The following is a 25,437-nucleotide window of genomic DNA, read 5'->3' as shown; positions in this document are numbered from 1 at the left end:
TTCAATACCCCAACTGGGTTTGTAACCATCCTACTCAACATTTACCATTTTGCTCTACCGCTAGGCACACATCCTGCTTTGGCCGCTGCTTCCTTCTAGTGCACCTTACAACTCTGACAGGCACTAGGGGCAAGCTCCTCCAGTGGGGCCTCAGCCTCTACTTCCATTCCACATCTGAAGCCTGTGCCACAGAGTGGAAAGTAGCAGGAAACTCCTTACACAGAGAGACCTTCAGTACAGACAAGGTTTTAAGGAGAAACAACCAAGTAAAATAAAATTGTGACACATCAGTTCTAACTGCCATTTTCTTCACTGTTTCTGAATTTTTATATATATATATAATTTATTTATTTTACAAGCAAATCAAATTACAAATCAAATACTAAAATGAGAAGAGTTACAAGACAGGCTACATTAACATGTTGCAATAGCTTTCTAGAAATTTTGTAACAAATAAGAAAGAGAAAAATAAAACTTACAACTTCTGAATTTCAGGCCATAAGGTATTCTGCAGCAAATGATCCTCTGGTGGAGGTTCTAAAAAAGATTTGTACAGCCTATTCAAATTTGAATTTTTCAAATCAGCTTCAAATGCTTCAAGTTTATATCCAATGAACCTCATTCTCTATTTCCTACAACAGGAATTATTCTCATACCTGTAAGGATCAAGGGTTGAAAATAAACCTCTGGATACTGATTCGAAATGGTATTAAATGATTCTTCATCCTCATCTGGTTGAACAGCCATATCTCCTATCAAAGTAAGGACTTCATTAGATAAAGAACATACTTGAAAGGAGGGAAATATGAGGACTTATTATACAAGTAAAAAAATCTATATTTTTTACAAGTAGCTGAAACTAGGTTTCTCTGCTTGTAATATGAATACTAGAAGTTAGTTATTCTAATGCTTATGGGAATGAGAAGATTTTAAAAAAGTAATAATCTAACCTTCATTTTGAAATTGACCTCTCCCCATTGGCACAATCTTTTAGAAATTACTAAAAAGAATTTCACTGAGCAAAGCAGTCACCAGAGTTCACCAGAGTTCAACCTGTGTTTCCCGTGTTAAACCTTTCCTTCTGTATTTGAAGAAGTTTAAGACAAAAATCTCTGATACAAGTGATGAGTTCATAAATTTGATGTAGATCACTAAATGAAAACCCACTTTGAGCAAGTGTATCTACAACTTTCAAACTTCAGCAAAACTGCCGAGGGCTCAGTCCTTAGCTTTAAGCAAAAGTACCAGAGGTAACCAAAAATAGTTAATTGTAAGTTAAAATTCAACTCTGTCCTTCATTGTGAAGGTATTAGAAAAAGGTACAGAGATGGGAAACAGTTCCTCTCAGACGGAATCTACCTTTTTGCCAAATATACATCTCAAGCACAGCAGTTTCAAAAAGAAGGTAGAGAAAAAGCAAAGTGAAGGCTATCTTCTTATTCATCCCATCTCTGCTGTCTTTGAAAATGCAATGAGCAACTTTCATCTGAGACCACTATCTGAGCATTGCTCACCATGAAGATTCCTCTGCAGAGTAAGTGAGAACATCTCTGTGGTGTTTTACCCTAAGCCATTAATGCTGACAGCACCATGTGAGCAGTGGTGGACAGTGCAGGGAAGTCCTGTTCATGGTGCTGCTTCTAGCTGGGTCACGTGAAATCAGTGGAAATTACTTATTCTGTGTGTGGCAATAATCTAGAAGAAGGAAGTTTTGTTCCCTCTCTCATTGGAAAAACTCAAAACTTTGCCAGAATATATTTTACAAGTTATCTGAAGTACAACAGAGTTGTTTTCTATCTCACAAATGATTTAGGAAAATTTGCCTTATTGCCATTGAAGACCCTAGAGACTAAGCTAATTAAAAAGCCTCCTTTTGTAGATCACACCTTCTGATAAAGCTTTAAGCAGAAAAAACAGGTCTGACCTAATTTGTACATTCCACTATAGTGCATTTTTACCAGAGACTTTATGAAAAAAACAGACCTCTAGTCTCATTCCCAGTCTCAGGAAAATACTTTTTCATATTCTAGGAAGATGTCTGTCCCTCCTTCCTTGTTCCCCCACAATGTAATCTCCACTGCCTCCCTAAGACATTAATTACTATTGACTAATTCTTCCTTATTGTTTTTTTACTTTTAAACACCATGTTTAGGTGCTAGCAAAGAAATAAACACTTTGCATGATTTTATTTCTAGATTCTGAATTTGCAGTCAAGTCTACATTTACAGACCTAGTATATACACTAAAACAATAGTTTAAATAAAGTTTCCACATGAAACACCACAACTATTTTTTCTCACTAGCAATACCTTCAAAAACAGCTTTATTGGATAATCCCAAAGCTGGCACAGTTGCACCTTCTGGAAGGTCAGATGATTGCTGAATTAAAGAAAAAAAGAAAGGTTACACACAGGTTGCCACATATGCTTGGATTCTAAAGGCCTCAGCTTAAGGAATCCTCAACAGTTTCCAGAGTTACTTTCCCAGAGAAGTGAAGGGGGCACTTCGAAAAACTCTTGTCCAGAACATACCCTGGACAAAACAAAGACCAGTACTCTGGCAGGAAGGAGAAAAAAAATCACACAACAAAAAAAAGTGCTTCTCTAAGGCCCCAGCTCAGGAATTTTCTTCAACACTAATTGCAGGTTTTCATGCACAATTATATTTATTCTAGCACATACATGACAATTAATCTATTAGCTGAGAGCACTGCAGTTTTTAACACAATAGAACTAGGAAATCGTTGTTCTGAAGTGAAATTATAAAGCAGCATTTTGGAAAAGAGAACAGAGGGTGACTGCCTGTGACCACAACTTGAAACACAACTCAGTAAATAGTACAGAGATGTGGCTGGAATACGTGACTGTTTAAAGCAGCACAAGGGAAAGACAAATCATCAGACAGAAAATTGTGCCATAATGGTATAGGGAAAGAGTAAAAATTTATAGAGGGCAACTGAACTTGAGAACCTTTGTGTAGAGATAAAGAAAGATTTAATAGCTGTAAACCCACTTCCTTATGGTATCAGAAAAGTTCAAAGAAAGATTGTTTTACAGAATTAAATCAATATTTTAGGTGACAGCTTAGAATGTATTCAAATGCTCATAATTCGATGAGAAAATGTATCAGAGACCTCAACAAGCATAAGGCCTCCACACCAAAAATGGTTCCTCACTACAACCCAAAGTATAATATGATCTGACAGATTTGAACTGACTATAATCCTACTCAACCCTTTTTGAATATAAAGCTGTTTTTTGGTTTCTGGTACTTTTTTGGGGAAGGCATTTAAGCCAAATTAAAAAAAAAGCTTCCCCACTTTAGTGATAAAAGCTTTCACAGAAAACAATTTTAAGAAAGCTATTTAAAAGCAGCTGTATAATTAGAGTTCATGAAATCTTCCTCTTTACCAAAGCCCATGTGAAACACTTTGTGATATGAATCAAAAAACAGCACTCAGAGGAAGAGCCAATAAGAAAAGTCTATATAAAGTAAAATAATGACATCTGCCAGCCTTATAAAAGTACCATGTTATTTGTACCATGGTCATTAATGCAAATGCTTACTAAGTCTTGTGGAATTAAAGCACTAAACAGCTACTTAAGTAACTTCTTGCTATAGAAAATTATTCTATTTCAAACCCAGATATTTCAATTGTTAAATTAAACAGAAAGGCTAATTCATCTCTGAGAAACTGCACGGAAAACCCTGCTTTTGAGTGAAATATCCAAAGAGCATGCAAGGCACTGTAAAGAGGCAACTATCTTGAATGAGGTCTGCTCCACAAAATGCAGACAAAATCAGAATTAGACCTTAATGCAGATGGGGTGCAAACAAAGAAGAGCAACACAGGACACCTGACATACCCACAAACTAAGAACTGGAATGTAAAGGCCTCAAGAAAATTTCCAATGCCAAAAGGAAATAAAGCATGAGCAAGTACATATTTATAGATATTTGTATGCAAGAAATAAAAACAGTGCAGAAAGCTTTATGCTATTTCCAAGCATGCAATTACAAAAAAAAAAATAGTAATACCAACACATAACTACACAACAATAATTAGATCTAGACAAGACTACTACAACCTTAAATCCTTAAATTAAGGGGAAACACATCAACAGGCTTTATTGTTTGCTTAATCCAAAAGTGTGTACACTGGTCAACTTTGGTTTGAGTTACTTAAAATTTACCCACACTCTTTTCAATCTTCTTACACAAGGTCTTGTTTGCTTTCAAACAGAACCCGTTTCATACGACAACACCATAAAAACACACATGAAACAACTCACATGGAAGCAAGCAGAAGGGAAAGGAAAAACAAGGTTATGGTTTCAGTATCATAACTGAAAGGAATTTTTACAAAGTTTAGTGCAATCTGAGATTTTCTGAAGTATTAACTTATTTTACAGCTTAAGAGGGTTCTCTTCACTTAGCACTGCTTTAGCATACTCACATGGGAGCAGAGCTTCTCCATTGGGATACCAGAGATGTTACTGAAATTTTCTATAAAATTCTTGGGAGCACGAAAAACTCGAAGCACTTTTTCATCTGCTCCTGACACAAACTCAAACCGGCCGATCATTGCCAGACAGCGCAGGTCGTACCCATGTACTTGAGGCCTGGCAATTTCATGCCAGGTTACCTTAAAATAAGCAGACACTCAGCTAAAACACAATTCTTAAACAGAGAAGCAGGGCAATTTAAAGCTCAAAAAAAGCACTACTAGTTAACCTTCTGAATTTATTAATACAAAGCAAAGTTAAGAGCAATCTTCTACTGATGTGCATAAAACTGGTGCTCACATACATCAGTTGAATCCTTTTTCCACCACACCATTCCTGCAATTAGTAAGCTGTGTCCCTGCACAGATGTGTTTAAGGCACTTACTGTGACTTCTTTGTGCTAGACAGTCAGGAACAGAACATAATTTGCCTAAGCAAAAAGAGGTTTGTATCCTACTACTTTCAAGACTGTAGGTCTGAAAGGTGGTGATAATTACCTTGCTTTCTTCATCTGTCTTTTACAAAGAACAGCAGCACTGCTGTCAGCAGGCTACAGGTTCCTACTTCCCTCTTTGCTTTAAATACTTGATTTAAGTGTGTCCTGGTTTAGGGACATTTAATAGAAGCTTTGCAAAAAATTGACAAAACCATAATAGATTCTTGCAAAAAAAAATCTGGAAAATTTGGATAATTGTAGAAGTGTTTTCTTTTTTCCTGCTTTCTTGAAATATCCGATCCACTCTTCAAGTGTTGATCCAAGTAAACAAGAATTAACAGTTAAACAAAACAGAAAGACAAGCTAGTTTTATAGTCATACTAAACAAAGAACATTAGCAAAAAAGAAATTATTTTGTTTTTCTAAAAATCTGACTTACTCTACACATGAGAAAAATGACTCTTCAAAAAAACCCATTTATTTTCTAACAAACTTTCATGAAGAGCTTTTTCCTAAGTGTCATTTGGTACTTAACCTAGATGATACTTCAGTTGCAAAAATCCAGTGTGCGCTTTTGAGTTAAGAGCTAGCAGAACCAGAATCAATTGAAATAACTTAGACTACTTCAATATTCCAATGCCTGTAGCCAAAACTAGATTTCATATGAATATAAGCAAAGGCATTATATTGACTGTAATCTGCACAGATCACCCTAAAAATTCAATTGAGTTTTGAATGTTGAAGTTTCCGAAAGGATCTGAATGAGAATTTGAGACATCCTACAAACCCTCATGATTTCACAAGGGCTTGATTATTTTTCAGTGAAGAAAAAAGCATTCATTCTTTAAAAAAAGATAAAATCAAACAGTGCAACAAGCTTTCTTACCCTTTACTGGGTACATCTTTGCATACAACACAACACATAGCAAGAATGAAAAAACACAAAAAACTCAGACCCCAAACAAAGAGAGAGGTGTATAAGTCATGCAGTAAGCTTCTTCCAGAAAAATCAGGATGCAAATTTGCATGCAAATTGAAGCTGATGGTTATCCTCTTTTCTGATATTCTGATATCAGAACTGAGACTTTAAGAAAGGATGCTTATTTGCGTTCAACACTTAGTTTCCTTTGTATAGGGAAAAACATGAATACTGAGCTGTAATACTAACTTTCCATAAATATCCGAACCATCCACTGTGTCTTGCTAAGGCAAACATCAGATGCTCAACTCAGTGTGACAAAGAAAGTACAGCATTTTAAAAGTCTGTGTTATCCAAGTTCATGAGTGGCAGAACTAAAAACCTTCCCAGGGTTCAGAAGTCCTGAATAAACCTCTTCAAATGACCCATCTCTATTACAACCCTCCATTTCACCCATCCAAAAAGGATACTAAGGCTTTCTCCCACACCTCATGCAGCAGCAAATAGAGAAACTACTTAGATTTACATCTGGTCAAATTAGCCTGGTGGCTGCTCTGTGTCAGAACAGGAAGGCAAAGTACAAGAATTCAGTTCATGCCAAATTTAGAACTGGAGACTGCAATCACTCTGCTAAATCGATTGATTCAAAATTCTCAGGGAGAGTTGTGCAGGTAAATCATACAAAGATCAGTTCTTTCAGAAGATAGGATTAAAATTTAGCAAGCAGCATACATAGTAAAACATGGTATTGACAACTCTTGAATGCTGCCAGGTTACATCACATGCTAGTCCTGAATTTTGTATATTTAATGTACCCTCTTGAGTGGAGATTAGGGTAAAAAGCAGGGAAGAAAACTGGAAATGTCCTTCCTACAACACAAGACAAAGCACTGCTCTTGGACTGAGATTGACACCACTTCTGTGTGGCCTGGAAGAAGGAAATCAAGGAATTGATGCCAAATTCACTCTCAAAAACAACAGACCTCCTGTGCTGGTCTACGTTACAGAAGCTTTGATGAGACAGCTCTAACAGCCTCCCCCAGGGAATGGCACAAGGCCTTATATGACTACAGACAGTCTAGTTTCTGCCAGTTTCCTGAATGGAACATTGGTACTGTTCTGCCAGAAAAGGTTGTATTCGTAGAGGAGGAAAATGCATGAGAAACAACAAACAGGAACTGCTGCATTCCTAAAAAGATTTCCCCCCAGCCCAATGCAGGAGGAGTGAGTGAGCTGCTGGCTGGGGGTTAAAACAGGACAGGTACCAGCTGCACTCATGTATTTCAGATAATAATTCTAGTAAAACAGAGTCATTAACAAATTAATGTAAAAATACAGTGAGAACTTTGCTTAGATTATGTTCGTGTAAAAAAGCACAAGCAAAGTTGAGGTTTTTTATGATTACCTGCAGCAGTGTAGCCAATTATTAAACACAGCAATAGGAGGTTATTTGTACCAGTCATGTATTCCTCCTTGTGAATTACTGCAGAGCCTGTTTTCCAAGACTGGGAGAACACTAACTGAAGGTAATCTGGACATGGACTCAGGATTGAACTGCAATCATACCGTGTGTGACTGCAAAAACTCTGCCACTAATATTTTTAAAGTAAAAACAGCATACACTCAATTACCAAACCAAGCAGTTTTAAACAGATCGTTGCTTGGGGGACTTTTAAGATTTGATTTATATTCAGACAACTTGTTGCAAACTCAGGACTGACCAAGGCCCCTTAACCACATTGACAAAATCTTTGAAGATCATACCTCTGTCTCTTCCTTCCTTTTCCACGGAGCAAAGAGCCTTGTCGTTTGATCAGAGCCCACACTGATGATAAACTCTCCTTCTGGATCCCACTTTACATCCTCTACACTGTTAAAATGTCCTGAAATCACAACTTCTGGAGTCCATTCTTTCTATTAAAAGAGTTGCACAAAGAATTAAGGAGTTTTTCATTTGACTGACTGGCACATTCTAAGTAAAGTAGAAGTATCAGTGTGCTTATTAAGAAAGTAAGAAAGAGACATTTGTAAACAGCAAATTACTAGAACTCAAGAGAGGCTGAAGAGACACAAATACTGATGTATTGCTCCCATCTGAAAGAAACTTGTGTTACTTGTTCAGCTGTGAACAAAGCACAACTACAAAGGAGTTCAGTCTATTCAACTGATTCCATGATCCCCACAGGTAAGAAACAGGGTTTAGAGCCTTGAGGATTTCAACCTCCTTTCTGCGCAGGAGTGAGACTCCCACAGAATATTATATTCAGAAAAGGACTATTTCAATCACTAATTTTAAATTATACTGTTACACTTCTCTATTAATAACAGAAATTTACCTCAAATGACTTAAAAGTACAAGTCTTTTAAGTAATGCTACCAACAAAAAAACCAACGTACCTTATTAACTGCAGCCTGTTTCCAAAGGTGTAGTGCTCCATGAAAAGCATGAGCAATGATCATTGAACCATCTGGACTAAACTGGCAGTCCAAAAATCCAAGAGTATTGCCACCCACTTCACCTACCCGTACCTACATTAATGAACAGAAGTCAAATACTCATGAAAACAGCCTTCCATTCCTACAAAATCATTCTTACTTCATGAGATGAAACCTACCTATAGACAAGAGTTCACATAACACACACAAATACAATTGTAGAATATATTAATTGCAAAGTTAAGCACTGAAATGTCATGGGAATTAAAGCTGCATGGCAATTGAATGGAGCCTCCCTTCACAGACATCTCAAGATAGTGTGCCCCAAGGGAAAGAACATTAGATGAGATGGAAACCCAAATGTTCTGTGTTTCAGTCCAGCTTGTTGGATGCAACTGTTCCTTATCATCTGTTGCCTGGCTACTGCTCTGTTGCACAATACAGAAAAATGATCCAAAGAAACAGTCGTTCATAAGTACGTTTTTTTTCCTACTTAATTTCCAAGATCCTTTAGCATATTTTCATTTCCCTGTTTCCCCACGAACCCCTGCAATTTGATCCACACTCTGCCTGTGGCATATTCTGGCCTCTGTTTTGTGCTTCTCTTATGACTTCTCACCTATGTACACATGCATACACACAGGCCTTATAGTGGCTCTAGTGCCCTTCCACTTTTTAAATTTTATTAAAAGATCAATAAAGTTACATTTTCAAGTTTTATTCAAGACATAAGACAACAATTTATTTCAAGTTTTCAACTTCTCCATTCTTATATAGCCTCTTTTAAGATCAAAATGAAATGAACCAGTGTCCCATTTTAAATGGCACTGCACTAGTACTTCCATTTTATTAGCACTCATTCAAAAAAAGTACCACTCATACTGAAGTGACTTTGATGCCTCCATGCTAGAGGCAGAATTCTAGTCTCACCTCTGAGCAGGGGAATGAATTTCTGAAGACATCTTGTTTATCATATCATGATAAAAGAGAGAAATTGGGATGTTCCCCTTGTGCCCTACCTCCCTGCAAGCCTCCAGCTCAGATTTCCCTCTCTTGATGCAAAATGGATTTTCGCTGTTAAAATGTCTGATCTAAACTTGAAGCTGCGCATTTGTGGTCAAACCAATGCAAAGAGAACATAAAATTAAAGAATCAAAACTTAAAATAAGCTTTACTGCACAACCCATTTTTAGACAGTTGTGAATTTAGCCACAACTACGTGTTACACCCAGGGACATCAAATGGCATCTCTATGTGATTGCCCTTTTATGAACTAATTTCTGCTTCAAGTGCAAAGGCATCAGAACTTTTCAATGAAACAGAGGAAAAATTAAATACCCTACTGTAATTCTCACTTTTCCACCCAAGAGATGATTGGAACTTTATTTGTGACAGGAAAGATCACAAACACTGGCTGGCCTAACCCAACACAAACAACTTCAACTGAAATACTGCCATTTGGAAAATCAGGTCAGCTGAAAAGACATTCATCAAAGCACTAGAGAAATCTGGTTCTGCTACTTGTTCATTTAGGATGACCCACATCAGAACAGCTTTCAGAACACGACATGAGTGACATGAGTATTCAGCTCAAATGGAAGAAAAACCTAATGACACAGCCAATGATCAAGCCACTGTGGGCAAAACTGGGCTTGTGAATTGCGTGTCAGCTGCTTTGCAGTAACTGCTTAGGTCACATTCCCACAAGGATGAACTGCACATGGTTCAAGAGGGTTTCTTCCTCCTCTTACCACAAGTACATCGCATGTGTTACTATGCAGCCCCTGCCTTGTACACTGTGAATGACAGGTGAGCCCAAATAACCCTTATAAACTCCTCAGTATAGTAATTAGAAAACAAATAAGCAATAAAAATCATATTGTATCCCTTTTTTAAAATACAGTTTTACTCATAGCAGAGCATCAGAATGAGTATTTTTCCATGAAAACACTTTGCCTTTCTCTGCCAGAATTTCCCTACAGTACACACATGCTGCTGGAAACACAACTTGAATACAGCACATACTCTGAGTAAGACTGACACTTGCCTGTTCTAGCCAGACTCCAGACTCTTTATCAGGTTCCCAGATGATCACAGTTTTGTCCATTGATGCAGATAATATCCGCATTGGTTGTTGCATGCTGCCATCTACAGTACAAGGAAAATTATTACCTTACAACCTAAGAGCATACTTTCTAAAGAAATTACGGGATACTGAAATACAAACACATGTAAAAAAATTGTTCAGCATCAGAGACATGCAATGCAGTTCTCATATGCCAAATTTACAGACTCTGCATTGTTGACAGACATTCTTTAGGAGATATTGTACTCTCAGCCACAATCACCCAAAGAAAAAGTGAAACAAGTACATGAGAACAACCATATTCCACAGTTTTCTCACTCCGAACTTATATTGAATTAAATATAATTTGGAAGAAAAGCTAGAGTTTGACAAAGAGAATGCACAGCAGTTCTCGATTCCATTCCTTAAGTTTTTACTGAGAGATTTACATTTTAAAATAATTGCCCAGTATTCACTGTGTGGGGTTTTTTTTTTTCCCAAATTGTTATGCTTCAGCAGACTCTAGCACCCTGTAGTACATACAGTAACTAAGGAATGCCCCCCAGAACGCAGTGAAACACTCCAGAAAAAAGCCCAACACAGAATGGAAAAGTGGGAGCTGGTTCATCACCAGTTGTGAAACCTGTAGGAAAACCACTGAGGAACTCTTCTTGATAATAGAGATATTGGCAGGCATCTCAGGTGATATATTAGCAACAGACTTCGCACCTTACCTTCTGCACTGAGAATATGCCTCTCAGATCAGTTTGCCTCTAGTGAAAATCTATTTTGGGGAACTCAGCATTGGGCAGGCCACAGAACACAAGCAGCTTCACGTATAGAGAAGCACTTGGAAAACTTCGTGGTCTAACAGGACAGTTTCCACATTGCAGCACAAGGCTGACAAGCCTACATTGTGCCCAAACCTTGTTCTAAAAGACTAAATCCATTACTGGTGTCTAATTTAACAAAAAAAAGAGAACATTTTAAGGACCAGATAGCTAAACCAGTATTTTTAAAGCAAGTCCTATGTCTTTCACTACATGTATTTTGACATTCTAATGGCACTCTGCTGTTCAAGTGTTGTATATACACCAGCAAGGCTGTCCTTTGTACTGTTGAAGTCACCTGCCATCAGTAACTCTAAAATGCATCAGAAAAAAAACACCTTTGCCAGCACAAGTATTCTGATTGTGCAATGTCAAATCAAGAATCTCCGCCCCTTATATGCGAGGTAGACACATAACAGCAAATCAGTACTGCAAACAAGGTTTAAGGATTTCAAAAGAAAGATAAATACTAGAGCAAAATGCAAAATTAAACTATAAAGAACGCTGTTTCAGTGGGAGTCTGCATTAATGCCTTGAATGCTAGAGAAAACTGATATTCCAGGAATCAACACTACTAAAAGAAAGGAGAGCTCTTGAGGTAGTGCTTACCTTCTGAAGAACAGACATTTCAAATACATGTATCAAGGTAACCTATTAGAGCTATTAATTCATACTGATTAATTAAACTAATTTGTACACCATAACCAACAAATCAATTACAGTAAAGTCTTTACAGCTCTGTTATTTCATTTCATTCTTTAAAGAAAATGTGAGTACAAGGCAACATCTGTTTACTCATGAAACATTATTAGCAGAATTTAAAGACTGCCACTGTCTAAAGGGACAAGTGAACATGCAAACACAAAAACATGTGACTGTAATCTATGTATAAGACACTTTACACTGCTGGTAAGTGCTTGGTATCTTTTTACCTTTGGAAAAGGAAGGTTGCCAGTGAACTGCATACACCCAGTTTTCATGACCAGCCAACACAGACTCCAAAGAAACTGCATATGATGTATCAGCATCTACCACAAATCAGAGAAAAGCATATTTCTTTCTAAAAGCCAAGAAAGACCAGGTCATTTCTGATATCTTTAGTGAAAATAATCAACTGCTTTCAACATCTACCAATATCTCAAAAGCTTTCAGACACTGAACAGCTCCTTGAAATCCTACTTTGGCACAAGTCCTGAGTACCAGATTGATTGATAGACACAGGGCAGTGTATTCCCTGAGAGGGGTCTCTCAGAGTTCCTGGAGAACTCTCAAGCAGTGTTGAAATAAATGCTCTAAATTTGCACTACACACTCTTACACATATTTGCATCTCTAAATGGCTGAAAACACAAGCATTAAGATACTTCAAACAATAAATTAGGATTTGTAGGAAGTATCGTGAGCACTTTTTACGCAGAACATCATACACACTTCACTATTTTAACTAGGATGCCAAACAATGTACCCTACAATGTCAGCAATGCAAGCATCTGATGTTAAATAGCTTGTTAAATGACCATAAAGTAAGCCTGCACATATTTATCTGTGTGTTTCTAATCTTTAAGTAATAGCAGCACCTCTTAATTCATTGAATTCGAAAAGAAAATGAAAGGTAAGCGATTAAACTGAAGAACTACACAACAGCTTTCCTCCCACAGACAAGTAAGTGTCCTACATATTGTAATTGGAACATGCATAGTAATAACAACCCATGTTGGTATTAAGGTCTCTCACTGCTTTACCATTTCTTGTAATACATCATTAACTTCTGGCTTTAAAACAGTAATTCTGCTTTTTTAACAGCTAAGAATAATGCAGTCAACATGAAACAAACCAAATTACGTGGCAGCCACCTTGTAAGTTTCCCTGGAACCATGAAAAGAGACACAAGTGAAAATTCGTGCCAGAGAATTTTACAGCTGTTACCTACCTTTAACAGTAAAAACATTCTCTTTCAGTTTTATGGAATCATCTTCAGTTTCTGGAAGTTGCTTTGATTTTTTACATACTTTCCAAATTCTTATCAAACAGTCCTGAGCACAGCTTGCTAAGAAAAGGTCTTCACCTATTTGTTTTCAGAAAAAGAAAAAAAAAAAAAAAAATAGAGCCACATTTTCATTGCAACCACTGCCATGACTAACCTATCATTTTTCTATACATGCACCTAACAGCATTATCCCAATTTTTCCTATTGTACACAGTAGCATAAGAAAGTCCACTGTTTTATTTCAACATCAATTCACTTTCCCACTCAAATTCTCTGCTATTTTATAATGCACTACGAACATCTCCCTGCTTGTAAGATGTGGAAGATATGGTAAGCACTGTACATGTTGTACATATACTTCCCTACTATTAATGGTCTTTGCGTCTGGAATTCCATCAGTCTCAATACTTGTCAGAATCTCCTTTCCTCTTTTTCGTTCTCCAGGCTTGTAACATCCTCCGATTCCATTTTTTTTTTTTTTTTTTTTTTTTTTTTTTTTTTTTTTTTTTTTTGTTCCATTGTAATAACTATTTGATTAGTTAACATCTGAAAAGATTCTCTTCTTAATTTCCCAATTTAAAAAAAAGGGGCAGGAGGGAAAGCAGGAAAAGAAAAGAGAAACATACTATTTCCCCCTACTCTCCTCACTTTGAAAAAGCAGCCAACTCTTCCTCACTCAGATACAGACATTTGTGTATTGAAAAGGACAGGTTACTAAAACCCCGATTTGTTTGCATTTAAGTACAACCAGGTAAACACAGCTGAAACAAGCAAGAAAAATGTTTTTAAACGATACAAAGTTTCATCTTGATTTTTAATATTAATTACCACCATCTCAGGAAAACAAACATCACAACCACAAGAGCTTAGGTGCTGCAGTGCATCAAGGTCATCTGTTGGAGGGGTAAAACACTAGTACTGCCATTAAAGCACTATTCCACTTTATTCATCTTTCATACTGACCACAGATTGCCCACTCAACGCCTCTTATCCAATCTTCATGGCCAGGAAGTATTAATGTTTTCTGAAACTGAATAAAAACTCCTGTTACATCACAGAAATGCATCTAATTACCATGCACATATCAGCAATAAGCTTTATCGTTTCAAGTCTTCAAGTTTCTTTCAAGTTTATCAGGCTTACTGTGGTACACAAGAGTAACATAATGCAGGTTTGATGTGACAAGTAATTTCTTGTATTTGTGTGCAGTGGATGCAATTGCAGATGATGAAGAAAATGAATACAGGTAAAATCAAGTATAGAAAGAAGAGGAAATGCTTTGAAATTATTTTAAGAATAAATTTGTAAGAGAATATGATTAATAAGAATTTCCAGTTATGGTACTGGAAATATTCTCTGTGTTTCTTAAGTTTATTGACAAAATTTCTAAGGAAGAACATCAAGAACTGCTGATGGAAAACTCAGCATGAACATGGGCTCAGGAACACCAGAATGCAAATACAGTCTGGATTCCCTTTTAAGAACTAGTAATTTATTTTCATTCACAATATATGTAATATTACCATATTTGTTTTATTTTGATTCAAGTACAACTATTTACTCCTTAATTAGCATTAACCCATTTCTGCTTTTCTTTGCCCAGAAACAGCCCTACTTCTATGATGTTTTTTTATTCCAAGTTGAATTAAAAAACCTGAAGTAACTGTTACAGTTAAAACACTAACGTAGTTTAGTATGAATAATGGATCACATTATTTCTGGCATTATACTCTACTAAATCCCTTACCTAGGCCTACTTAGAGCTATGACTAAATGACAACCTCTGCTATCAGCACAAGTCTGCAAGGTCTGAGGTCTCTCTTCCAATCCATGACAGAAAAAAATAAAAAAGGGAAAATTTTGTATGCATATGAAAAAATCCATATTGAGAAACTCTTTGATCCAGCATTTCTGATATTCTCCAAAACCACCTTCCCATCAAAAAACATTACTCTGCCTCTCGTCATCATACATCTGCAGTCACAACTATGAAGTGGTTTAGTTTGGAAAGGACATTAAAGATCATCTAGATCCAGCCTCTCCAGCCATGAGCAGGGACACTTTCCACTAGACCAGGCTGCTCAAAGCCTCATCCAACCTGGCCTCAAGCCACTCCAGGGATGTGGCATCCACAGCTTCTCTGGGCTACTTGTTCCAGTGCCTCATCACTCTCACAGTAGAGTTTCTTCCTAGTATCTACTCTAAACTTACCCTCTTTCAGTTTGAAGCCATTGGCCCTTCTCCTGTAACTACATGCCCTTGTAAAACGTCCCTAAAATTACTGAACCATCTACATATGAGATTCATGACCAGAACAGGATACATGATCCGACCAAGCTGATCAGACACTTCCAAATGAGAAAGTTTAGGTCTTAAGAATGTGTTCTAAAAGCCACCTAAGCCTCATTTGGCTGGTCACTCCTGCAACCACTGGCACTTCCAGATGGGACATTCCAGACAGATGTTTATGTTAAACACCCAACAGGTTATATGTAAGGGCAGGAAGGAACAGTACAGGAAGTGAGATGAAATGGCAACCTAAAGATTTTTCTGAAGAGAACATGCTTCTGGCAATAGATTAAAAAAATCTTTAGCAATTGATATTTCAGATAATAGATAAAACACATTTATTTAATAATTTATGTGATTTTTGAGAAAATGCTCTGTATTTTATAGTCATCAAGGTTAGTTGGTAAATTTATTTCTAACTGAAAGACTGGTTCAGACTGAACTGTTGCTAAAATCCTTCTCTTTCATGGTTCCTTTTATGCTAAACATGTGTATATCTCCTGAAACCTGACCCTAATATTAATCTAAACACACATCTAATCATTTTTTCTTTTCAAGGTGTTGTGGTGTGGGGTTTTTTTTTTAATTACCCTCCTCATCTTACATCAAAGAGATCTATTAAGAAAAGCAGCCATTTGTTTTCCCTTAAAAGAGTAAAACTAATTACTTTGAGATTATTAATACCGCCCCAGATTTTTAAGTCATTTCCCAAACAGTTGTTTAGGCACTACTTAGCTTTAAGTCAAGCATACAGTTCTTTTGTACTGCAGAACAAGCATGCCTTATCAGTGAGCTATAAGTCTAATTTTTAATTGTATATGCTTACATTGAATAGTCCCATTGAACTACTCACATGGTTTAAGATAGAGGCTGCTGAACTTAATTACCTCATATTCACTCACAGCAGTAACACCAGCACCAGACAGTGTATGAGGCCTCACTGCTGAGGAGAGATACTCCCAAACCTCTGTAAATGCATCCAGGCCCTTAAATGAGAGACTCATGCTGCTGTCTTTCCCATCCCTACAACATCATCCTCCACTCTGCACCCATCTGAGCAGTGTCAGTACAGTGGCTGGAAAACAGAGGGAACGCAAGGGCTGTGACCATATACAGAAGGATGATGCCCTGAAGCATGAGGAACACAACATTCTTAGTCATATGATTTAGTTTTAGGTGGTCTGTGAGGAGCAAGGAGTCAGACCCAGAAATCCTTATGGGTCTCCTCAAACTTGAGATATTCTAACATTCTGTGATTCAGTCACAGTTTTCAAGATACTGTTTGCCATAATAACTGTAGACTGAAATGGAGCAAGGAGTAGTGTATGCTGTTATGCTAGGATTTTTACTATTGTTTTTCCTCTTTTTTTCAAGTTTATGTCTCCTGGCATACTATATTCACTTTCTTAAGATGTATTAAGTTCTAAAATTGAAAAAATATTTTTTTCATGGTTCATGCAGATGCACATGGTCATTATTTTTAAGTGATTCAGTCAAAGTTTCTATTATCGCCTAGGTTATATATACATATTTTGAGCTGTCATTTTCTCTTTTTTATGCATTTTGTTCTTATAGTCTCATATTTCTTCTTTGTTTCAGTTTTCACTTGGTCCTCACTGGATATATAAGAAGTTACAGTACCAACAGATAAATCTAACAAAACCTCCTGGTCTGACTCTACTTCACAGGCTTTCCCATGCCTCTTACCTAATCTCTGAACATTGTTGCTTAGCAGCAATCTGGTCTCTTTTCATTTAAGCAAATAATCAAGCTGTTCTGTAGGTAGCACAACTAATGAAGCTGTGGACATGCCCAGCACACTCTGCACAACTAATCCTGCCCACACTTTGGGTACATCTCTTTCAGGACCAGGCTAGTAGCAATTGGGTAAATTTGCCAATAGTGCCAAGTCTTCTCATTTTTTCTCCACTAGATGTGATACCCCTTCTCTACACAGCTGTTAATATCAACAGAATGGAAAGTGCCAGAATTATCTTTGATTCATCCCCCTACTCCACTTCTCAGCTACGCCAAACTATTTGAGTTGCACCCAAAACACACAGTGCACCACCTTCTCAGAAAAATAAAGCTCAAATAGAAATGTTTTGGTTTAAAACTCTAATTTAATCTGCTGGTTTACTTACTTGCCCTCCACAGGCCACATCTGTAGATGATATATCTCAAGCAGGAAGACATATTATGGTTTCTGAAAGACTTTTCCCTGGATACTTTTATAAATCAATACCCTCTTCCAACAAGACAGAAAAGCAGAGCTCATTTTCTCTCTACTATTTAACACAGTAAGAAATCTACGGGTAGGGAGTCTCAAAAGATGTAAAGTGTGTCCACTTGGTTTTAAAAACCAAGCAGTTTTTAATTAATGAATACATTTTGACTGTAAAATGAAGGAGTTTACCAAAAGGTAGCCTCAACTAGCTAAGTAAAGATGCCTCATTCTTCCTTCAGAGTCTAAGATTGCCCTATAAGTTTCATTAGAATGCTCTGTTATGAATGTATGTTCTACCTCTGGATTCATACTCACATTCATAACCTTTTTGAGGACGTTAACTAAAGGAAGTGCTTTACAAGAGTCACTGTATGAACTGAACAGAGCTACAGGCCCTGACACAAGAGCTAAGATTCTAATCACTCTCCTATGCCCAGTACCAGTAAAAAATGGCAAGGCTATAGTAACACTTCCTTCCAGTACCTTTAATACTACTGAGAAACCATAAAAAAGGTGTCAGTAGATCTAAGAAAACTGATGAACAAGATTTAGCAGCTAGGCAGGAATTCATGTAAGAAGGCTTGCAAGGATGTTTTAATTTTGTTAATAGTTGTAAAGCACAACACAGGCTCTTCTCATTAAGGCCTGCACAGTCCACTTAGCTAAAAGAGATTTTCTGGAAAGTTAAGATAGACACCAACAAGAAGTTCCACCTCATTTAAGAGATATTCTGAATGCCAACTCTGCCACAACAGCTGGTTAAAACACTTTCTGAAACTGAAAGTGTGAAAAATAACATATGCAAAACAAAATTGCTCACCCCTTGTATAAATAAAGCTTCCTATCTCCAAAAAAAAAAAACAGCACAAACTTGCTTATGAAGTTTAAGAGGGAACTTGTTTATTAAAGTTACCTTCCTTTACCCTCCACAGAATGACTGTCTTTTAAAATGGCAGACTATTGTTATACTGGAAAGTTTGGCCAACAATGGGCAAAATAAGCTATGTATCGCTGAACATTTCTGGCAGTCACACTGCATATAATTTGTTAACCTGAATCATACAAGAAAACAAGTTTCAAACTCTGAATGAGAAAAACCAACTGCACAGTCCCTGAGATAAATGTCTTTCTTAACACACTGAGAATCAGTAGTGGCATTTTGCCATTGCTAATTCCCAGAGAATCCATTAAACTGACTTAACTTACAAGCTACACAAGAAAAAAGAAAAAAAAAATCAAAAATCTAACCAAGCACCCTTCTTTTCTACTGACTGGTCAAGAAATCATTAAACATAGAAGAAGGAGATGAAGTACTTATTTTACTGACAAAAGCAACCAAAAATATCTTATTACTGTACATGGCAGCACAAACTGGCAAAATTATCTATAAAGTAGCATTTATGTCTCTCCAAAACAAAGAAAAAAGCAATATCTATTCTTTAATCCCTAAAGGGAGTGTATCTGAGCAAATGCAGCAGACTAAGTGGTTCTACATCTGCCAGTTTCAAAGGGGGGTTCTAAATGGTAGCTTCACTGGTGCACTGGGAGAGCATTTGTGGTTTGAAGGGGTTTTCTAAGGGAGTGACAGAAAGAAAGAAGTGATACTGAATTCTGTTTGGAAAACAGTCCAACATTCAACATATGCTTTAGAATCTAACAAAACTTCTGAACAGATGCAGGAGAGGACATAATGTTTTCCTACTGCTCAAAAGGAATATTTATCTGTATGAAAAACTAAGAATTGCCAGCATCCAAATAACACATGAAAAATGTGTGCTTTTATAAGATCAGATACTCCTAAAAATGCTTCGTTTTTAATGTTCAAAAGCAGTCAAGCATAAAGGGCATACTTAGCAACAAACACAAAATTCCTCAGATAGAAGTCATAACAATTTTATTATAAGCATTTATAGAATGAAAGTAACATCATTTCCATATGAACAACTCAGTGCCTGGATACTTAATAAAGAAGGACAGTTGCAGCTATTTTGTATCAGTGGGAATAGGAATGGGCTATCTTCACACAAAAAAAATCAAGAAAAACTGAAACTTTCATGCACTGACAACTTCAATATTCTGTATGTACATTTCATCATTACCCAGAAAAAAGGATGAAATATCTGAAAAAAGTTGTTGTATGTGATGGCTGTGTAGAGACAGAAAGGGCTTACTGAAGAACTTGAAAAACATCAACAGCACATTTCAAAAGAAGCAGAACTCAGTAATGCTCTGAGCGAGAGACAAAAAATTGTAATTACCTGACCATTCTGCTGTACAAATAAACTTATTTTGCAGTCATCACCACCACAAGCCAGTATTGGTACTAGAAAGGAAAAGAAGGTCTTCATTTTTTATAAGATCTAATATTCTGGGATATGAAAAAATATAAATAATGTACAAATCAATACAGAAATATATTGAAATATTACAGTAGTAACAGACAGGCAAGTGTGATACCATTTTTTTACTGTTTTCTACATTAGCTGCCTAATAAATAAGTATATTAAGAACACAGAACTCAAGTTATTTTGACATGCAAATAATAGCTACAAATATTTAAGATGCTAAGAATTTTTAATTAATTCTATTTTATTGATATCTACAGGCATTTGCTCTAAATACAGAAGAAGGAAGGAACAAAACAAAATTACTCAGAACTAAGGCAATTCAAGTTCCTAAATCAACTAGGATACTTTTAGATGGAGTTAGCATAATTATTATACAGTAAATAAAAAGACCAAAAAAGGAAGACAGATCACCACTATCTGTACCCAAGAATATGAAAGCAATGAAACATTTTTCACTCAAAACTACTCAGCTCTTGAGTGGTAGTTGAATTCCACTGGCTAGCCTAAAAAGTTCACAAGCTCTGTAAGTCTATTCAATCAAACCAGAAAATTATGTCTGAGGTTAAAAAAAGGGAAGTTAGGCAGTGTATTAGTTCCTCTCTCCAACAGAAGACAATGAGGAAAAATAGTTAACGTTTACTCTACTCTTCTTTTTTAAGCCATAAGGAGGAAGAGTTACTGCTAGGGACTGAAACAGTAAAAGCAAATAAATTTAGTATAAAACTATGAAGAAATAAGTTATAAGTTAAGGGCTAGAGAACTGCATTTCCCAAGTCCGGACAGAAAACAAGATACTAAATTTCACTAAAATCAACTACTTTTTTTAACAAAAAGCCTCCATGACATCCCTTCACAGAGATAATTTTCTTTTTACTATGGATAGATCAAAAATCAACTTGAATATTCATAATATGCTTAATCTCTATACTCATTCCTTCTTTCTACTTGTACCAAATCTGTGTCTAGTCATCTATCCACTGCTGCTCCTGCACTTCTCAGTCACATTCCACATTCTTATAGTTCCATCACTTGCTTCTTCTTTCCAACCTCTAAATCACAATTCACCTCCATCTCCTCCTCTCTTTACTAGGCCTAAAAGGAACCTCCTTTGCATTGAAGGTGATGAGCTGCTTTGAATGAAGACCTGCTCATCAGGTCCACAGAAATTGGACAGGAGTGACGTTTTCTTTCATACAATACAATACAATCATGACCATTATCCAGGTGGTAGGAAGAATCAGATTATATGCCAAATAGCTGATCAAGATTTGTACAATGGTAAATGCTATTGCTAGCATTTTTGAAGCAGAGTTTGTGCAGACACTGCAAGGCAAAAAGCAAGCAAGAACCAAAACCACACAAAACTCTTCTTCAAGGCTAACCAGCAAATGTACAGAAACTCCTTAACAAACAGGCTGCCAGAAGAGTGTTTAAGCTGCATTCCAGCTGCAAACGACTGGTCAAGTTTTTATGAGCAGTTTTCTATCAGTTTTCCCTATTTGACTTTTTGACAAAAGTGGCTCAATTTTTTTTTTTAATAATTTATTTTCAAGGACAATCAGTTAAAATCCTAGGCATCACGAACATCTTCTAAAATTTAATGCATCCCTTGCATATGAATCAATTTTCAATGCAAGCCTCAAATTCTTTTCTTGGTGAAATTAGAGGTTACTGTAAATGCTTCAGGAAATGTAGTTTATGATTTTCAGAAAAGTAATTCTGTATTTAGTTCCTAACTTAAGAAATGCAGATTGTTCTCAAGAGAAAAGCTTCTTTGAATCTCTGTGCAGCTGACAACTTAGCCGTCGTAAAGCTTTCCGAGCAACTCCTATATTTATCATAGATCATTTTTCCCTGAAGATCATTAAAATTCCAAATTGCCATTAGAGATCAATGTTTCTGACAAATGATCAGCAGTGATATTTTTAATAATATATTTTAACCTACTTTATTTAGATTTCAGAATTAACATACTCCTCAGCTATATGGACTACTATGTCAGGTTTAGGGAGAAAATACTGACTATGCTTTATTAAAAGCCCCTTTACAGATTTCTACAGGAAACATTTCTATACATTTGCAGTTCAAAATCTAAACTATTTCTTGGCAATTTTAGCAGCAGAGGTTATTCATATCAGGACTGGAACAAAAAAAGCAAATGTCTAGAAAATGTTTTTTAATGTTTTTTAAGAAGGAATTTTCTTTTGCAAATTGAAAATAATTTCATTTCTTGAGGAAAATAAAGAACTCTTTTTCAGCTTATGAGCACTGCCGATATGAGTACTGCTTTGAATAACTAATCTGAATTGCGATGGGAAGACTTATAATAAAGGATTGTCCTGCTCTCAATGTAACTTTATGCAATACTGGTTTTGGGGACTCTGGAAAACAAAATCCTTGCTGTTCCACCATTCAAAGAAGCTTCAAACACTTCATGCAATTTGAGTTTCAGAAACTCAAATTTCTTTCCAAGAACTAATATGATAGTTTTACTTTACGGTCTTTTCAGAATGTATGGTTACTTCTGTTATATACAACATGATTTCAACACTGAACAAATGCATCACTCCAGAGTGTTACAGTGAGAATTTCTTACCTGTACAGCATCATAAATGAAGATACAATCTATTGTTTCGCAATATGAATGTTATACTCATAGACACCACAGGCACTTTACTTCTAAAGAATATTCACACTTGCAGTAATGATTTTAATTTACCCTCAAGACTTTTAACTTCTTCTCAACAAGCACACGTTAGTGTATTTACAGGAAAAGAGAGAGAGAGGTGTAAATGTTCTTTAGTGGTGCAGATGCTGCTTTTAGTATCAGACATGCTCTGAAAACAGACACTGGCATTTCCAAATGGGACAACACATCTTGACTGAGCTTGCATAGCTCTCAGAAATATCAAAGCCAAAGAATAAAGTATGCTTGTGGGCATATAATCAAAACAACACATCAGTGTGGAACGCATGCAGCAAAGAGCTGAAAATTCCAGATACAGTAAGAAAATATAGCACTTTTTCAGTTGGGAGCCTGACAGGACTCCATCCAGGTGAAAAGACTCTAATGATCCTTAAAAACAAACTTAATTCAACACACCTATCTGGCTTGAGGATACATGCTCTTTATTAAAAAAGCTTCTACCTATTTGCACCAAAAGACTGTGTCTGTGGCAGCCTATAAAATCTATCACTTCTATTATTAGAAACCTACATAAACCATACTGAACAGTCACGTTAAAGTAGTTCAGCATCTCAATTTTTTCACATTGAAGACTGCACAGATGATAAACACTGCTTGGGAACCTATGGTTTTTGATGTAGGCCTTTTCTGAATCTTGCTTTTCAATTCCAACAACAAGAACAAACACATGCAGCAGCCAGAAGGAGAAGGTGGAACTAACAGCATCATCCTACCCCAATCTTTCACAGTATTGTTACCCCATTTTAAAGCTTTCCATCTCAAGAGTTCAACTAAACTCTGAGTGCCATTTTGAAGACAGTGTAATCAGTCTGTGTTTTTAATTACTAAGAAGAGTTCAGAGAAAATCTTTAGATACAAGAATCAGCTTAAGTAGATTTCATAGAAAACAAAAAGTGTGGCACACAGGTCTGGAGTCAGTCAAATGAAAATCTGTTAGGGGGATTTCTTAGATTTTTCTTCCTGCATTGATATTCAAGATATGCAGCTTTACTTACCATCACTGCCAGGCAAGAAGGATAAGCAGACATCCATAACAAATCCATTTCCAAACTGAAGAATTTCAATGCATTTAGCTGAAAAACAGGGACAGACAGTGTTTATCTCATTCACTGTAACTATTACACTTATGCTGTCATTTCCTTCTATATTATATAGTTAAAATTTCCCATCCATTTTTATTTTAAGAAGCTGAAAAAATATACTTTTTTTTCAGAAGCCTAAACAAAGCATCATCTTCTGTGTGGCCATAAAAATTCATCCAGTTATTTGAATTAGAAGATAACACTGAGCATTAAATCTATACAGCTTCAGTGTGGTAACACACCAGAAGCAATAAATATTACAAAATATATCCTGTGGCAACAGCATTTACAACGCAGGAAGATAAAACTGAATCTATCTGCTACAGCAGGAGCTGGAGAGATGAGGAAAAACATGTAAACATCCCTGAGGATCCTGGAAATGGTAAAACTAGTAAGCCATCCAGATCAAAATAAACAAGAGGATAGCGGAAAAAAAACTCTCTACAGTGGAAGAATTAGTTCCTCTATCCCTGTAACCCACACCAGCAAGACAAAATGGAAAAGATGGGACTTCACTGGGTTCTCTGGGAGCATCAAAAATGCCTTCCAGAACATGGGAATGTAGATTGGCAACTCCCACCTCTCTCATGTAGGCAAGGCAATTTGAAATCTTCAAACACACCAGAGAAGGAAGAAAGTAGCTAAAAAAATGCAGTCACCATAACTCAACCAGCAAATAACACCTTCAATCTCCATTATCTACCCAATTTATTTTTTACATATTTTAAAATGCTGTTTTCCTGTATTTCCATGCAAGGGCCTAGTTCAACAGAAGGTCGAGATCCCATCATCCCAAACTTCACTGGACTCAAGCCAACAGGAAATAACAAGTGACTAGTGAAACCTCACCTTTCTAATGCCAGCAGTAATCATTTTATTATGTAATTTTGCTTCACACATGCATACAGCTCGTCTGGCTCCACATTACAGAGTAAAACAATGGTGCTGATTATCATAATCTGAATACATATTTAAAAAAAAGTAAATTGAAATGAAATATAAAGATAAGTCATTCTGCAGAACAAATCTGACCCAGAGCTTTCAAAGAGTAATACAGTGCTTTGATGTACTAAGGTCTGAAGAGAAATCAATGCAGTTGCATCACAAGATGTTAGTATTGAATATCTAATGGATAAGTATTCATCATTCTTATTTAGGCAGTATGTTATCCCTAACAATAAAAAGTGTTACCTTCCGAACCATGCTGAGACCAGATTCTCACAGTAGAGTCAGAGGCTGCAGAAGCTATTAGCAGATTTAAATCAGGTTCATCTGACTGGTAGACAGCATCCACAGCAAAAACAGCTTCCGTGTGGCCTTTGAGAGGAATGCTTTTCACAAGCTGAACACGAAAAAATTTCAGAGTCTTAAATTCCAGTAATTTAGATGAGAGAATTTTTAAAGCCATTTTAGGGAAAAAAAAAATCAATACTGAAAATTACTTCTATACCTGCAATGACAGAGTGTCTGCCAAGCTATGCTTAAGCTAGAGCATTTTCCAGGAAACCCAGAGAAGGGATATAGCAGCAATGAATATCAACTTGATAAGATTTTGCTCAAAGCTGAACAGAATTAGATGTTATCCTGTACACTATACAAACCTCACC

General features: G+C 36.4%; 1 protein-coding gene across 1 annotated transcript in view; it reads right to left on the bottom strand.

The window, feature by feature from the left end:
• The window catches only part of ELP2 (elongator acetyltransferase complex subunit 2), a 39,129-nt gene that overhangs the window by 10,038 nt on the left and 3,654 nt on the right, over positions 1-25,437 (bottom strand). Inside the window, exons 4-16 of the mRNA XM_063398333.1 lie at positions 25,022-25,172; positions 23,744-23,821; positions 19,952-20,016; positions 14,141-14,207; positions 13,121-13,255; positions 12,124-12,219; positions 10,344-10,444; positions 8,258-8,389; positions 7,625-7,774; positions 4,457-4,645; positions 2,310-2,379; positions 657-752; positions 480-537 (exon numbers count right to left, since the gene is read on the bottom strand). Of these exons, the coding sequence (XP_063254403.1) occupies positions 480-537; positions 657-752; positions 2,310-2,379; positions 4,457-4,645; positions 7,625-7,774; positions 8,258-8,389; positions 10,344-10,444; positions 12,124-12,219; positions 13,121-13,255; positions 14,141-14,207; positions 19,952-20,016; positions 23,744-23,821; positions 25,022-25,172 (1,388 nt within the window). The remainder of the gene's footprint in view (positions 1-479; positions 538-656; positions 753-2,309; positions 2,380-4,456; positions 4,646-7,624; positions 7,775-8,257; positions 8,390-10,343; positions 10,445-12,123; positions 12,220-13,120; positions 13,256-14,140; positions 14,208-19,951; positions 20,017-23,743; positions 23,822-25,021; positions 25,173-25,437) is intronic.

This window comes from Prinia subflava, chromosome 1 (assembly GCF_021018805.1).
Source record: "Prinia subflava isolate CZ2003 ecotype Zambia chromosome 1, Cam_Psub_1.2, whole genome shotgun sequence".
Classification (NCBI taxonomy): Eukaryota; Metazoa; Chordata; class Aves; order Passeriformes; family Cisticolidae; genus Prinia; species Prinia subflava.
Note: the sequence above shows the minus strand (reverse complement) of the source record. Positions and strands in the feature narration are given on the sequence as shown.